General features: G+C 42.5%; 1 protein-coding gene across 5 annotated transcripts in view; it reads left to right on the top strand.

The window, feature by feature from the left end:
- The window catches only part of SDK1 (sidekick cell adhesion molecule 1), a 382,780-nt gene that overhangs the window by 244,841 nt on the left and 123,857 nt on the right, over positions 1–14,082 (top strand). For all 5 annotated transcript variants that reach the window (XM_088063904.1, XM_014252723.2, XM_088063906.1 and 2 more), the window contains 5 exons: positions 299–415; positions 670–837; positions 2,828–2,930; positions 4,010–4,186; positions 12,076–12,212. In XM_088063904.1, coding sequence (XP_087920030.1) covers positions 299–415; positions 670–837; positions 2,828–2,930; positions 4,010–4,186; positions 12,076–12,212 — 702 coding nt within the window. The remainder of the gene's footprint in view (positions 1–298; positions 416–669; positions 838–2,827; positions 2,931–4,009; positions 4,187–12,075; positions 12,213–14,082) is intronic.

Below are 14,082 nucleotides of genomic sequence, written 5' to 3' on the forward strand. Positions count from 1 at the left end.
GTTCCCCCCAAACACTCATTTTGAGCTTTATCTTCCTTTTTCCTTAACCCATCTCACTTGTACAGGTACAAGCACTGATAGATTTTTATTTTCTGTGTAGGTAATAAACAGGATTAGGCAATTCCTGGGAGATGAACAAGTAAAGGTTACAGTCACTGCTGAAAGATTTTCATGTCTTACTGTCATGTCCTTCTCCATGATCAGCTCTATAAAAGTGGATGTAAAGTAGTCCACGGTAATAGTTAAAGGATCTTTCTGAGAGATGAGGCATTGAGTTTGTTTGAATTTTTTATTCTAGACATCAAGCCAGCCTTTATCCAGCCCCCGGAGGACACCACGGTCACCGAGGGGATGACTGCAGTGCTGACCTGTGAAGTTTCAGGGGCTCCACGACCTGCCATCTCCTGGAAGAAAGGTAGCCAGTTATTAGCCTGTAGAAGAGCTGTGATCCAGCTTTTCCTGTCCATTCCTGTAAGTGAGATCCTGTAGATCCACTGAGTGCCTCTTTTCCCCTTCCCCTGGCCCCGTGAGCAGCAGGTTCACTGTGGGGCCATCACGAGCCGGTGGCCTGGGCAGGAGGTAACGTTTTGGAAGAGCTGGAATTGCAGTCCCTGATCCTGAGCCCTGATCCCTGACACTAACCACACTGCTTCCCCCTGTGTGTTTCAGGAGAGCAGATCTTAGCCAGTGGCTCGGTGCAGATTCCTCGCTTCGTTCTCCTCGAGTCTGGAGGGCTCCAGATAACGCCCGTGTTCCTGCAGGATGCTGGCAATTACACTTGCTGTGCAGCCAACTCTGAAGGAGCTCTGAATGCTTTTGTGATGCTGACAGTGTGGAGTAAGGATAATGCTTTGTTTAAAGTCTAACTTTAATCAAGTATTAATCAGTTTTTGTTGTACTCTCAGGAAATTTTCATAAGTAATTATGCTTTTCTCGTTAATAGAGTTACTTGTATGATTTAATAGGAATAATGTGTCTATTTTAGGAAGCCTATCACAAATACCCTTTTTGTTTGGAGAATTATGCATATAAATCTCTATTTTGTGAAAGGAAGTGTATTTAAATAGAGCTTCAATCACAATTACAGTTTTACTCAGGTTTTGCTTTGGTGTCTCACATTGCAAGTCTGAGTTTTTGACTTGTAGATTTGGCTATTTGCAGGTGGTTTCTGCCTCCAGGAGTCTGCAGACAGCACAGAACAGTCCATGCTGGTACTGAGGCTGTGCCCGCAGTCACAACAGATAGGATTTTCCTCACACTTTTGTACTTTTTGTGGCTCTGGGTGCTGTTGGAAGCCAAATCAAAGTGCAGCAGATTTCAGCTAACCCCTCACAGTACAGACTGGTGTGGAAAAGGACATCCTATAAAATGGTCTTTTCATTCCCTTGATCTCTATATTTTTTTATTTCTTCTGCTGGGGAAGTGAGTCTGATCCAAGAGGTTCACCTGTGTTACTCCTAAGTGAGTTAAATTGAAGTGTAACATGGTTTTTGCTACTCAGGGTGCAAAATAATGATCCATGAGCTGGGACTAAGAGCAACTGAAAATAATGAAGATGATGAGGATTAATACAGAAATGTTGTGGCCTTTTCTCCTCTGCAGCACTTGAAGCACTGATTGTGCTGCTGATATGTGGTGCATATTTGGCATTTATTAATCCCTAAGCTCTGCAAGCTAAATCAGCCATATTTTTCCTTTTGAACTTGGGAATACCTGAAAACATTTCTGTCAGTAGCTGTAATGTATTTGTGTCATGTGGCCATCATGTTTATATCTTATTGACAACACAGACTTGGTAGAAAGATCAGGATGGTGTAAATTGAATGATACCCAGGTGTTTGGATCAAGTAAAGGAGATCCTATTAATCCTCAAAGCTACGGTTCTTACAGGTATTAAAGATAGTTCCTGTTCATTATACTGCATGGAGGGAAGAAAAGTGAATATAACCTAATGTTTGTGTAGCAACAGCACCATTATAAAGCCAGAAGTCTTACATGGGTACATCAGGAGTAATGCTAAAAATTCCATGCTGTTTAGAGTCAGCCTCTGGTTTTGCTGATGGTCCCTTCTTGTGCATGTATGAGATATCGCAGTAGATGCTGATTATCTCTGTAGGGATTTGGGACTTATTAACATTATCCACATATCTTCCATGCTCATCCTGGTTGTCTCCCTGCCTCAGCTGATGCTCTCTGCTGCTGCTCCTGTGTGTGACACATAATGGGGATCTTTCACACCAGATCTGGTTGCTGTAGTTACAGCAATTATTATGTTCTGAGCCTCCAGGAGGGGCTTGAGTAAGGATGTTCTGAAACATTTGAGTAAACAACGTATCTTTCTTATATGGAAGATTTTTCTTCCAGGAGCTCCTCCAGTTTCCTGGAGTTGATGAGGTTGTAGGGTGCTGTTTAAGTTTACCTCTTCCTCGGTATTTTTCAAGTGCTTTTTTCTTTGCACAGATTTTCTTTGCTCTTGTTTGTTTTTTTGCCACTCCAAACAGCATGGCTCATTTCCTGACTCAGTGTTAGCTTCCACGCTCTTGTGAAGATTTTAGGGAGCTGCCACAGACACTTGCACAAGCCCTTGCACAAGGGAAGAGTTTGGAGAGCTTTACCATTCTCCTCTGGGATCAACTCGTGCCCTCTGCCGCTGAGGCTCTCCGCATCCCACAGTGCACCTGTGTCACAATGACTTCAGAGGGAGAGGAGCCTTCAAGAGCAGTGTCCCGCTCGCTTTGAGTGACAGAGGCTCTGTGGCTGCTCTCTGAGTGAACAGCCGAGGCTGAAGCTCTATTTTCACCTCAACTGTGCCTTGTGCTCCTTTCAGATCGCACTTCCATTGTCCGCCCTCCCGAGGACAGCACGGTGATCAAAGGAACCACGGCCACCCTGCGCTGCGAGGCCACTCACGACCCCAGAATTTCAATCAGGTTGGTGGTGTCACTTCTCGTTTGTGTGGTTTATCCCAGCTTAATTTTATAAGCTGTATGAAAAGCATTAGGTGAAAAGTTTTGGGACCCCCAGATTTTCACACTAAACCCCTGATTACTGCATTATAAGGTTGTACACTGTATCATTAATCATATAAATCCCATCTTCCATTTCAGCCTTATGTATTATTTACAATGAGCTATGTTCCACTTCATGACTTCAATATAGCCTTCCATGATTTTACTGTCAAGGTTAATACACTATCAATAAAACCAACTTGTCAGAGGCTGGTACTTAATGAGAGTAAAAGCCAAAGAGAAGGAATAGGATTTCAGAAGTGTTTACTCTGGGGTGCATAAAAGCCACACCAGAGATGCCCATGTTTTTGGAAACAACTCAATAACTTGGGCTTATAGTCTGTTCTAACCGTGTAAAGGAAACCAGAATTTGTCTGGACTATTAAAATTTGAATTACAGCATTTAGAGGAAGCTCAAAACTTGAAAATAAATTTGCCATGAAAATTAATGTAGTCTGAAAGCAACACAATTAAATAAAATGCAAGGAAGAGCTTGCAGAGTGCTTGAAGGGTGAACTGCAGAAAGAACTTCAGAAAGGGAAATATGGGTATAAAAATTGCAGTTAGAGGCTAGAAATTGTGAGTCTGTGGGCTCTCCACACCTCTGTGATGTGTTGGGAGGTGTGTTTTTGATATGTGAGCTCCAGGAAACCTTCAAAGTTTCTGATCTTGGCAGTCCCATGTTACAGAGCCTTGGCAGAGCTGGGCTAACACCATTAACTGCTGAGTTGATGTTCTGGTGGGGGTGAACTTAAGAACTTGGACATTTATGAGTACTCCATTTTTTCCTTGTAAAATACATAATATCATGGATGGAATTACATTTTTCATTCTGATTGCTTGATCTAAAATTTGTAAAAGGCACTGCTCTTTAAAGTAGCTGCAGGGGCCTGTCATTTTTAACATGTGATGACAGGAGCTGATCCCTTCCAGCAGAGTTTAAATAAATCTGTGATGGTGTTCTCAGAAGTAATCAATAACTGAAACATTGTAATACCCAGGTACCTTTGGAAGAAGGACAGTGTTGTAATAAATCCATCCAGCAGTTCCAGGATCACAGTGGAGAGGGATGGGACCCTCGTCATCAGCCAGACGTGGTCGGGTGACATTGGGGATTACACCTGTGAGGTCATTTCTTCTGGAGGAAACGACTCCAGGACAGCTCGGCTGGAAGTGATGTGAGTGTCCCAGCTTAAATGTTTGCTACACTTGCTTTTTCAGATAACCTCAGGGATTTTTCTAGTATTTAATTCTTGGTGTTGTGGAGAGTCAGCAGCTCTGATTTTTTGGTGTAGGGTTTTTATTTAAGGGAAATTAAGGCTGGTTCATTGCCAGTGAAATCGCTTTGAAATGCTCTGATCTCATGGCTGAGCCTGCTTTGAGCAGGAGTTTGGACCAGAGACCTCCTAAGGTCCCTTTAGGCCTGGATCTTTCTATCACCCCATGCTGTAGGGCTTTCCCATAAAGCCCAAGTGCTGTGCTGTGCTGCCAAGGTTTGAAAAGAAGAAAATGTTTTCTTCCTTTTAGTATTTTTTTCTCTGTTGAACATTTATCAGAATAGCTGGTCCCTGGATGGGCATTGCTTATTCTTGCATTCTCTTTATACATGATTTTTCAGGGAAAAAAATATTTTTATGTATGCCTTTCTTTATTCCTATTGATCTTTAAAAATAAAAACAAGAAAATGTTTAAAGTGCCATTCAGCTTTGGAAAAGGATTATAAAAATGTCATTACATGGTTCCATATTTTCTATTTCTGTCATTCCACTGAGGTGAAGTGCACTTCCATTTTTATTTTTATCACTAAAAGCAGCAGCTGTGGGTTTGGTACGTGTGTGGAGCAGATCAAATGGAAAAAAAAAAAAAAAGTAATGTTTTATGTAGAGTTATTTATTTATTTATTTATTTATTTCCTCGAGTAGTGCCGCACGCTTTAATTTAACTAAAATTGCATCTGTTTCTGCTGGTCATGCCTGATGTCTCAGAGAAGATGGCAATTGTGTGGTTGGCAATGTAATGAGTTCACCTCTGAGATTTGCTGTGCAGAGGGCTGTTTGATACAGCATCATTCTGACAGTGCCAAGGCTCCATCAGATGCCCATTTTCCGAGAGCGGTCATACATTCTTTTTCTAATTAAGCACTCCTCAGCTCTCCTCCCGGAGTGCATTTTACTGCTGGTTGGAATCCAAGAGCAGAAGACAATTCAGAATATATTGCTGCTACATAACCACGCTCTCTGTTCTCTGAGGCGGTTTTGAATGGAGGGCAGAAAATCACAGAGTAAAGACTGAAAAGAATGTTAAAGCTTGGACTTTGAAACAAAGCTATAAATATGTGCTAAACACTTCAGCAGCAGCACGGTTTCCTAATGCTGAATAGCAAAAGCTGCCCTGTGCAGCCTGGTACAGGACAGGGATTTGGATTTACTTGCAGTTCCCCACTGAGCACTTGAGGAGATTCTTTTATTGTCCATAAAATCCGGGCTAGAAGTTGGTTGGGAGAGGCTCGTCCTGTGTGCACTGCTGAGGCACCCCAGCTGTTCCAGCTGTGTTGGCTGGTTTCCATGCCCTGGGACTGCCTCTTAATCCTGTATCTCTACTTCCTTTGATGATCTGTTGCTGATCACCCATCTCCTGTTTTTCCTGGAGGAATTAAAGGAATCTATCAGACCCACTCTTTGAGAAGAGTCAAGTAACTGATAAGTCACTCAATAATACCTTGAATTGTGATGTCTCATTTCAAAGCAGGGCTGCAGGTAGTGCAATACAGCCAGAGAACATTGCATTTCCTCGCAGCTTTCATCATTATTGTTTGGCTCAGCAGCACAGATCTGTGAGGAAGAAAGATACACGATACAACAGGAGTGAAATGAAGAGGAAAATATGTGGAAAGGAAACGTCTGAAGTAAAGCTTAAATTAAATTCCAGCTTGTATAGGAATGACAGATCTATAACATTCCCTGTTCTCCCGGATAATTCCCTCGTGCAGAGCATTAACAAACAGGGTATGCACGTTCCCATCAATGAGCACTTACACTTCAGTGCCTTGAGTAGCACTAATGTCAGACTAATGTTCAGGGGAGGCCTCTCAACCAGTTACAGACTGGAGCCGTCACCAATGGACAATACTGTGTCCCCATAGCCTTGCCTGACAACTCCAAATCTCTCCTCACCTTTTTCCTCCCCAGGAACCAGCATGCTCCTTCCTCCACCTCTGTGCCCAGCAAGAGGAAGTTCCAAAGGCACAAATAAGTTTGTTACTGATTTCTGTTCAAACTGATTTGATTGAAAACTGTTGACCTTCAGGTTATTTAATCTCTGAGTGGTCCAGTTTTCAAATCTCTGAAAAGAAGGAAAGAAAACTCTCTCTTCCTTTGCCTCCCCTTGCTGGAAGTCAGGCTTGGGGAGAAAGGCGGTGCTTCTTGCCCGAAGGACCTGCACTGATAGCACGGCACAGATACATTGGTGCTGCAGGCAGGATGGATCATCTTCCCCAGCATGAAGGAAGAAATAAAATATTTGCAAAGGAAAGCCAGAAAACTAATGAAGAACTTGCTAAAGTGCAGCCAAAGGTTACCTTGCTCATCAATTTTGCACTGATGGTACTTGGGCACAGAAACTAATTGCTAGTCAAGATACTCTATTCATTCATTTGTCTTCCCTCTAAATGTGTTTATTCTCTATGTACATCACTTCATTTGATTTGCATGAGATAAAACATTTGCGAGTGATGTTTCTATTCTGCAGGAGATAGATTTTCATTTTACACTGGGTTTGTTTTTCTCCTAGTAGAGTTTCTCAGCTGCATATCAGAAACGTTTGGTGATGAGCCCCCTGCTTCTCTTGCATCCCTGCAAGTCACAGGGTTTGATCCTGAAAGTAATTGCATGTTATGAAACATCCCAGCTTCATTTAGCTTCCTTTTATAGTCCTGTAAACACCACCCTGAAATACATACAGAGGAGAAAAGGCTTGTTCCTAAAGCTGCATAAGCTGAATTATCACCGTGTATCACTCACCTGATGGCAAACTCTGCTGATTCCAGCTCAAAGTATCCTGAGGATTCTCAGGATGTATAAAATATGCAGAATTACCACTATCTGTGCCTGATGGTACCCACTGCTCAATATCAGCCCGTCTGCAGCCCATGCTAGAGGATCTCTTTGTTGTAAGAATGTGACTGCAAAGTATGGTAATGCTGCATTGTTGGAAAATCAAAGCCCCGTACAAGCCTCTGTTATGTCACAACATATAGTAAAATCTTTTAGGCTCTTTCTCTATGCAAAAATATGGGAAGGACAATGTAATACAAAAATAGGCAATTTATTCCTGGCAGCAAGTTCATCTTCTTTCAGTTCCCTTTCATCAGAGAAAGAGCTATTATTGTCCTGTCTTCTTCAAAAGCAGGAGAGGGAAGCTAACCACTTATAATAAACTCCAGTGGGTTGCCAGGAATGCACAGTATTGCCTTTGTCAGCCATCTATCCATGAATTTGGATACCCTTTTTACTGGAGTATCTATAATTGCCGCTTCTTCCAATTTTTTCCCAATAATCCCATAAAAAAATTATTGCTAAAATTAAAGTGGGTATGACCAATGCAGGGTAAGAGATAGAAATGACTTTCTCCAGGGAGAGAAAGCAGAAGGAATGTCAAACTTGAAAATATATTATTCCTTCCTCACCAGAAGGAAGGCTTCTATTTATTTTTCCAAGCTCTCTATTGAGATGTCATCCGAGAATCAAGGTTCACTGCTGAGTCTGAGTGCACTTGATACTCAAAGGAGAAATATTGCCCAGAAATGCATTGGGAAATAAATGCCATTGTGTCTGTTTGTCACTGAAGGTATAGCAGGAATGTAGGTGTTTTCAGCAAAAAGAAAGCAAAAAATTCAAACCTCTCTTCCAAGTCATCTCCAGATCTGAGCAGATTGAAATGGGAAATAAATCTGTGCAGTCTGGAACTCAGCAACCCTTTAGTTCCAAAAATCCCCCTTGTTACAGACCTGTGAGAGACAAAGCCTCAAAACTTGGGGCTGCCTCGCACGAATTCTTCCTGCATTTATAAATTAGAGAGGATTCTTTTGCAAGAGAAACTGCAGAGTCCTGAGCAACAGTTGCCACGTTTGTTAATTTAAACCATTATAAACTTTAAGGAGCAGAGCTGTCAGGGCTGAGTGCTGCATCCCCTCCCTGCCTCAGCCCGGTGCTGTTATCGGCCGTGGCAGATGAACCAGCTGCTCCTGAGCGGAGCCTGCCTGCTGGACCTGACTGAGGGAATCATTTATGAAATTGGAGCAGGGCTTTTCAGAACCTGACAAGAAAACTTGTTTAATCTCCTGTGCCTTTTTAGTAATCCCATCTTCAGTCACAGTCTCTCTTACTGACTGCTGTTGGACCATTTTTCTCAGAAGTCTCTCCAAACCGTGTCTGGTTTATTTTTCTCAGCAAATAGTCTGCTTTTAGCTAATTTTATAAAACACTCTATGTGTTTGCTGAGTGAATTTTTCAGCTGCCCTCTGGCAGTGATGAGCTGACTCAAAACATTAGGGTTTCTGTTTTGAGCATGTATCATCTGCAACTGGCTAATATTTCTCTCCCAGATTGTCACAACGACTTCATGTTCTTTTCTTGCAAATGCACTATTTTAATTGCTTTGTCAGAGTTCCCTCAGGTCACCTTGGTGGCAATGCCATTAACCCTGGGCTTATCTATCAATTACAGATTTTAAAGTGTCCATGGATGTATTTTTCTATTACATAAAATAAGTTATGGAAAACTTGCCTCCATGCAACATTTCAGCACTAGAAAAATGAGGTTTTAAGATACTCTGTATTGAAAAACTTCCATATATTTCCTGTTGGGGTTTCAGTGAACAAAAGGAAGATAATGATGGAATTACAATTTGCGTGTCTGGTCAAGGTCTGTTCAGTGCTCTGGGTGTTATTATTCTAAACCTCATCCACTTTCTTGGTTCTGGCCAGTTCTAGTCTGAGGTCCTCCTCTCCTGCGGAAGGGTTGAAATTTGAATTCTCTGCAATAATTTCTTAGGTGTTAGAAGCAAGGAAAAGTAATCCTCTTAAAGGAAAAATAGAAGCAATGATCTCTTTGGGGAATGTGAATATTCATGATGGTGGTACAGGTCTCATTTATCATCTCTTCCACAGGGTATGTGGTAGCAAATGAGAAGGAGACAAAGTGTAAGTGCATGGTAAAGTAGAAATTACTACTTATTAATCTCTGCTTTTGCATACTACAAGAGAGGTACACTCCTGTGCTGAAATGGCTTTGTAGCTTTAAATATTTATTTCTGTCCAGGTGTGTTTCTTAGGCACTTGTTCTGTCTGCCTCAAGGGGTTTGAATCTGTGAGCACCATCTGTTGTTGTTCAGCATGGACACGTTTGGGTAAAGACAAACCCAATATTTGTGATATTTGTGGATGGGGTGTCCTGGGTGGAGGCAGCAGCTCACGCTACTCAATCTCTGTCTGAACAGAACGTGCCCGTTTCCCTCGTGCTGCTGCTGCTAGTCCTCATCAAGCTGAGAGAATAATCTACTAAACCCAAATCCTAAACAGACAAAACCCAGGTTTTAACCCAGTTTGTGCATTTAAAAAACAGGGAAAAGGGGATGTCCCCTCTTCTTCAAAAGTTTTCTGAGTCTTGTGCATTTGGACAAAGAGACTGGGCTTTAAGTTTTTCTTAATTGTGTAGTCTCTGTCTTCAAGTGAGCTGTTAATTGAGCCCTTCTAATGTACAGGACATCAAGAGTAGTAAATGCACACCTTGAAAATACCTGGAATCTATACCAGGAGTGCTCATTTGCTGCCCAGAACAGCAGATACATGGGGATAATCTGCTGTGAGCTCCCCCTCAGCCATTCCTCCCACACTGTTTCTGTGGCCATCATCTTCCAGGAGGAGCTGGAGCCACAGCCCCTCTCTGAGCTCTTCCCCACAGAGACTGGTGATAAATGAAGCGAGGACTGGGACTTCTGTGAGCCATGTAGCAACAAGACGTTTCACTCTTCCCTTCAGTAATTTCCTTTGCCAGCTTAATCACAAAAACTTTTCGAACCAGCTTGCCTAGGACATAATGATAAATTGTGGTGGAGGTTTAATGTTTATTATAATTTAATGTTTCATTCAAAATTAAGCAGCACACTCCTGTAGTCCCTGGGTAAATGGTCATATCTTACACCCCCACGCTTTCTAGCGACAGCCACGCTCTGTCTCCCAGGTCAGCTGCCCTCCTGCTCTGTTTCCAGGTCCCCCTCCTCTCTAAATGTGCTTATTCAAAATTTCACAGTGTTCAAAATCTACTCCCTTTGGGCCCACACATGCTCCTTGCTGTGCCTGATGTTTGTTTTAGTTCCAAAGTGGCCGTGTCTGAGCTGTCAGTGCACACCCAGACAGGGGTGAGAACAGTCAACTCGAACTCCTCACCATCAAGGCATCTCAAGCAAGCGATTTAATGAAGTTGAGATCTGAATCACACCCTGAGGTGTCATTCCATGTTTACTACAGAAGGAGCCTGGGGTCACCGTGCTGCTAATTTGGTTCTGCATTTAAAGTCAAATGAGATGAGACAAGGCTTTGAGTCTCAGGTTTAGCCTTAGGAAATATCAACCCCTCTTGCCTGGAGAGAGGTGGGCAGGGAAGTGCCTTCTGCTTCTGGTGCCTCATTAGCTGCGTGTTTTTCTTGCCACTCTTTGGCTCTTCCAGCAATATTTTAGTTTTTTTTTCTTTGGTGCTAACTCCACAGTGTATATCCATCAGAAACGCGTAAACAAAAGCACTCACGGCTTTAACAGAAAAATAATAAAACTATTGTCTGGCTCTCCATATGTTCCTCAATCTTCCTGCAGAAACAGAAATCCAGGACATATTTATTGTTCTGGCTTGGAGCCAGAGACTGTATTTACTTTTGTGAGTGGCTGAGGAGTTGCGGTTTTTAAATAACTCTGAGCCTTCAGTGGCAAAATACATCACAAGCAGGAATTAGTGTGTTTTTAATTTAAACATATGAGTGCCCTCATGGCTTTCTGCTCTGGCCTGAGCTGTGGAAGGGTCACCCTCAGCCTTCCTGGGGAGGAGGGCAGATGGAATGGGTAAAAACTGGCCCTCCTTGCTCTTCCTTCACTCCAAAATCCTCCTTCTCCTTAGGAACCAGGATGATAAGGAGCAAAAATCATGCTTAAGTATAATGCTGAAGAGCTTTTATCTCTTAAAACACATCAGCATTTAAGGGTTGCAGCAGAATTTAGTGTTCTCACTTCGCCATGCAGCTCCCACTTGCAGCCAGTGGGTACAAATGAAATGTTTTTCCACAAATTTCCTTTATGTGTAGAAATTACACATTTTAATTGAGCTGCTGTTTTATTTTTGCTTTTTGAAATGTTTTATGTTGTATTTCCATGGGGTTTCTGTAGGCATTTTCACTACATTTTCTGGTTGGGTGCTTCCAAAAATCCTTATTATAGGGAGGAAGGATTCTACCCATGACAGGATAAGCCTGAATCCGTGAGTAAATCAAGCTGTTCTGTAGCCTAAGAATACATATGGTAATTTTGATTAGTCGCTCTGTGTGGATAGTGTCAATGTCTTCTGCTTCCTCGAGTATGAAAAATTCCATGTTAAATCATATCTCCCATGTGTTTCACTGTTTATACGTATCACTGCTGTCACATTGTAGGGACATCATTGTAAGAAGGGAGAAAAAGTGAGAGAGGAAATTTATTGACCAACTTTCTCAGTCAAAAACAGGATGAAAATTGGCTTTTATCCACATTTAGCGACATGTCCATTAGCTGTTCCAAGCATCAGCCTTGGGACTTTCAGCATAATTTTTTTCCCCCCTGAACAGGATAAAACTGAGAAGAATTCTGTGATGTCTTTCATTTATTTAATTGTACAATAGCTGCCGGTGGTTTTATATCCATCATCACACGGGGCTGATGTCGCCCGCCTTTAACTGCCTGTAAGACTGGAGCTGAATGAAACATAGATTAATTTTTCTGTGCTGGTTTATTTTATTTTTCCCCCCTCTCTTTCCCTTTTCCTCCACAGTGAGCTGCCTCACTCCCCTCAGAACCTCGTGGCCACCCTGAACTCCTCCTACAGCCGCAGTGTGATGCTCTCCTGGGTGCGCCCCTTCGACGGCAACAGCCCCGTGCTCTACTATGTGGTGGAGCTCTCTGAGAACAGTAAGTCAAATACTTCTCAGCCTGATGGTGTTTTTAATTATTCCTTCACACTCACCTCTCTCTTTTGTCAGAGCTGCTGACAAAATGCTGCTGCAGTTTGCTAAATGGGAGCCAGCCTGCTCAAAGGGGCTTTACGTTCAGGTGCTTGCACACTGAAAGAGTGCAATGACAAAGAGGGCTCAGATGGAGGGATTATTTTACAGGAAAGGCTTGGTTGCACCTCTAGTGTTGCCAGCCAGACTTGAGGCACAACAGCTCATTTCTCAGTAAAACAGCAGTGGTCAGTTTGCTCCTTCCCATGGCTTTTCTCCAATTTTGTGAATTTCTTGGTGCATTTGGAGCCCCAAATTTCACCTAAAAAATTCAGGGAGGGTGATAATTCAAGGAACTGGTGGTCTATTGAAGAAAAAACTTGGATGTCAAGAGGAACTGCTGTCTTACCTCTCTGTGGGCTCATATATTTTCTCTGCTTTCTCTATCATTTTACACCATTCCTTTAGGCAGGTGGTTGAGGATGCTCGAGTGCAATCCATATATCTGACTTCCTGGGTTACAAACCTGGGCATTGGGAATTGCCACTTCCCAGTTTTATCATGCTGTGCACCAGGTCCTCCGTGGCTCTCAGTCTGCAAGGTTATTCAGGGACATTGCTAATGCCTCTTTAGCAGTTGATGGAAAGATGAGGTTATATGGAAATTGGTCACCTTGGCAATACTTTCTAATCTCTATCACCCTAGGAGCTGGAAATCCAAGCTGAACAATTGATTCTTGATGAAAAAATTAAGAGCATCACTTTTTGTGACATGTGGAAATTAGTCACTGCATAACTGAATGTGAAACAGTTCTGATTTCTGATTATCTGGAGAGCAGCAGTTTGTTTTGCCACACGGAGAGCTTGAAGGGAAACTTGAGCTTCAGATCACATACAAACCTTTTGCTTTGCAGGCTGGAGTCAGTAACTTCTCAGATGTGGAGGTCCCAGAACCGATGGTCTTGACAACTGTTCAGCAAAGTGCAGATTTCTAATCCTAGCAGAAATCCAAAGTCATGCTCAGGACTGCTGTCCTTAAAATAGTTCTTTTCAAGCAAAGACTCCTGATCTTTTTGAAACAAATGAATAAGAAAAACCACAATCCTGCACTCATCCTCTACCTTCTTATCATCACTTTCCTTTCTATTTTCACTCTTCTCTCCTTCCCTCCCATAACTACAGCCCAGTAACTGCCTGTTTTACTTCTTTTCCTTCTTTCACCCAAGGATGTTACCCTTGTGCTCCTTGTTTCCCAGTGGCTTTGTTGATGACAAGTTAGTGAAGTCCCAGTCTGGGAATACGATGCAAAGGTCCTCGAGCTGTATTCACACAGGGGTGCCAGAACATGTGCTCGTGGATCCTGCAGTGGGCTGCATCGACTGGGACAAGTCCCTAAAAGAGTTATTCTCTAAGAGAGATTCTCCTGGCAGTGCCAGGAGAATCATGGAATTGTTTCAGTTGGAAGGGACCTTAAAGACATCTCGTTCCATCATCTTTCTTGTGTCATGGAGGAGTTTGGAAGGTCTTCAAGTCCTTTCTACCAAGGATGCTTTGCAGTTGTATAGGAATGGGGTAGATGTGCCATCATTTTAGAATTAAGTCACTGAAATTTGTTGAAGGCTCAGCCAAAATAAACAGTAGTTCTTTGGAAAGCATGCACACAGTTCCTGAGAGCACCACAGGGTCCTGTGAACCTCTGCTTACCATGTGATAGGTAAGGTAATTTTGGCTGATGTCTTTGCAATCTGCTACTGAGAGGGTCTCATTGTCCCAAAGCACAGGTCTGTGTATTGCCACAGCTCAAAGCTGCAAAAGCCAAAGACAGGCCAGGCTTGTTGT

Source organism: Pseudopodoces humilis, chromosome 18 (assembly GCF_049639895.1).
Source record: "Pseudopodoces humilis isolate 2021_Gansu_Grassland_sample_001 chromosome 18, ASM4963989v1, whole genome shotgun sequence".
NCBI classification, from domain to species: domain Eukaryota; kingdom Metazoa; phylum Chordata; class Aves; order Passeriformes; family Paridae; genus Pseudopodoces; species Pseudopodoces humilis.